The sequence below is a fragment of the Pyrgilauda ruficollis genome, unplaced genomic scaffold, assembly GCF_017590135.1.
Source record: "Pyrgilauda ruficollis isolate IOZ18807 unplaced genomic scaffold, ASM1759013v1 scaffold2687, whole genome shotgun sequence".
In the NCBI taxonomy this organism is placed as follows: domain Eukaryota; kingdom Metazoa; phylum Chordata; class Aves; order Passeriformes; family Passeridae; genus Pyrgilauda; species Pyrgilauda ruficollis.
The window spans coordinates 1-1,053 of NW_024524030.1; the positions used below are offsets into that span (position 1 = coordinate 1).

General features: G+C 62.0%; 1 protein-coding gene across 1 annotated transcript in view; it reads left to right on the forward strand.

The window, feature by feature from the left end:
- Positions 1-119: 119 nt before the first annotated feature.
- The window catches only part of TIMM50 (translocase of inner mitochondrial membrane 50), a gene marked incomplete at both ends in the record, with an annotated part of 1,887 nt that continues 953 nt past the window's right edge, over positions 120-1,053 (forward strand). The window contains 2 exons of the mRNA XM_041471434.1: positions 120-233; positions 302-458. Of these exons, the coding sequence (XP_041327368.1) occupies positions 120-233; positions 302-458 (271 nt within the window). The remainder of the gene's footprint in view (positions 234-301; positions 459-1,053) is intronic.

Genomic DNA, 1,053 nt, shown 5'->3' on the forward strand with positions numbered 1-1,053 from the left:
CTGCATTTCGGGGTCAGTCTGGGGATTTCTGGGCACACATCCAGCACAGACTGGGGGGGCCCTTTTGGGGAGGGGTCTGGGGGTGCCCCGAAACCCCCCAAAACCCCCCCAAAACGACCCCAACCCCCCCGCAGACGGCGTTCCCGCTGATCGACAGCATCGACCCGCACGGCTTCGTGTCCTACCGGCTGTTCCGCGACGCCACGCGCTACATGGACGGCCACCACGTCAAGGTGGGGCTCCCCCCGCCCCCCGGACCCCCGATTTGGGGCGGAACGCTCAGGTTCGGGGGTCCCCGCAGGACATCTCGTGCCTGAACCGCGACCCGGCGCGCGTGGTGGTGGTGGATTGGCGCCGCGACGCGTTCCGGCTGCAGCCGCACAACGGGCTGGCGCTGCCGCGCTGGGACGGCGGCTCCGAGGACAGGGCGCTCTTCGACCTGGCTGCCTTCCTCAAGAGTGGGTGAAACCTCCCAAAAATGTCCTGAAATGGCCCCAAAACCCAGCCCAGACCCACCCAGGATTCACCAAACCCACCCAGGATTCACCAAACCCACCCAGAATTCACCAAACCCCACCCAAACCCCGGCAGCTCCAAGGACCTGGCTGCCTTCCTCAAGAGTGGGTGAAACCTCCCGAAAATGTCCTGAAATGGCCCCAAAACCCAGCCCAAACCCACCCAGAATTCACCAAAATCCATCTAAACCCACCCAAACCCCGGCGGCTCCGAGGACAGGGCGCTCTTCGACCTGGCTGCCTTCCTCAAGAGTGGGTGAAATGCCCCAAAATGGCCCAAAAGTGTCCTGAAATGGCCCAAAAACCCCTTTAAACCCAGCCCAAACCCACCCAGGATTCACCAAACCCACCCCGAATTCACCAAACCCACCCAAAACCCACCCAAACCCTGGCGGCTCCGAGGACAGGGCGCTCTTCGACCTGGCTGCCTTCCTCAAGAGTGGGTGAAACGCCCCAAAAATGTCCTGAAATGGCCCAAAAACCCAGCCCAGACCTGCCCAAACTCACCCAGACTTCACCAAAATCCATCTAAACCGAC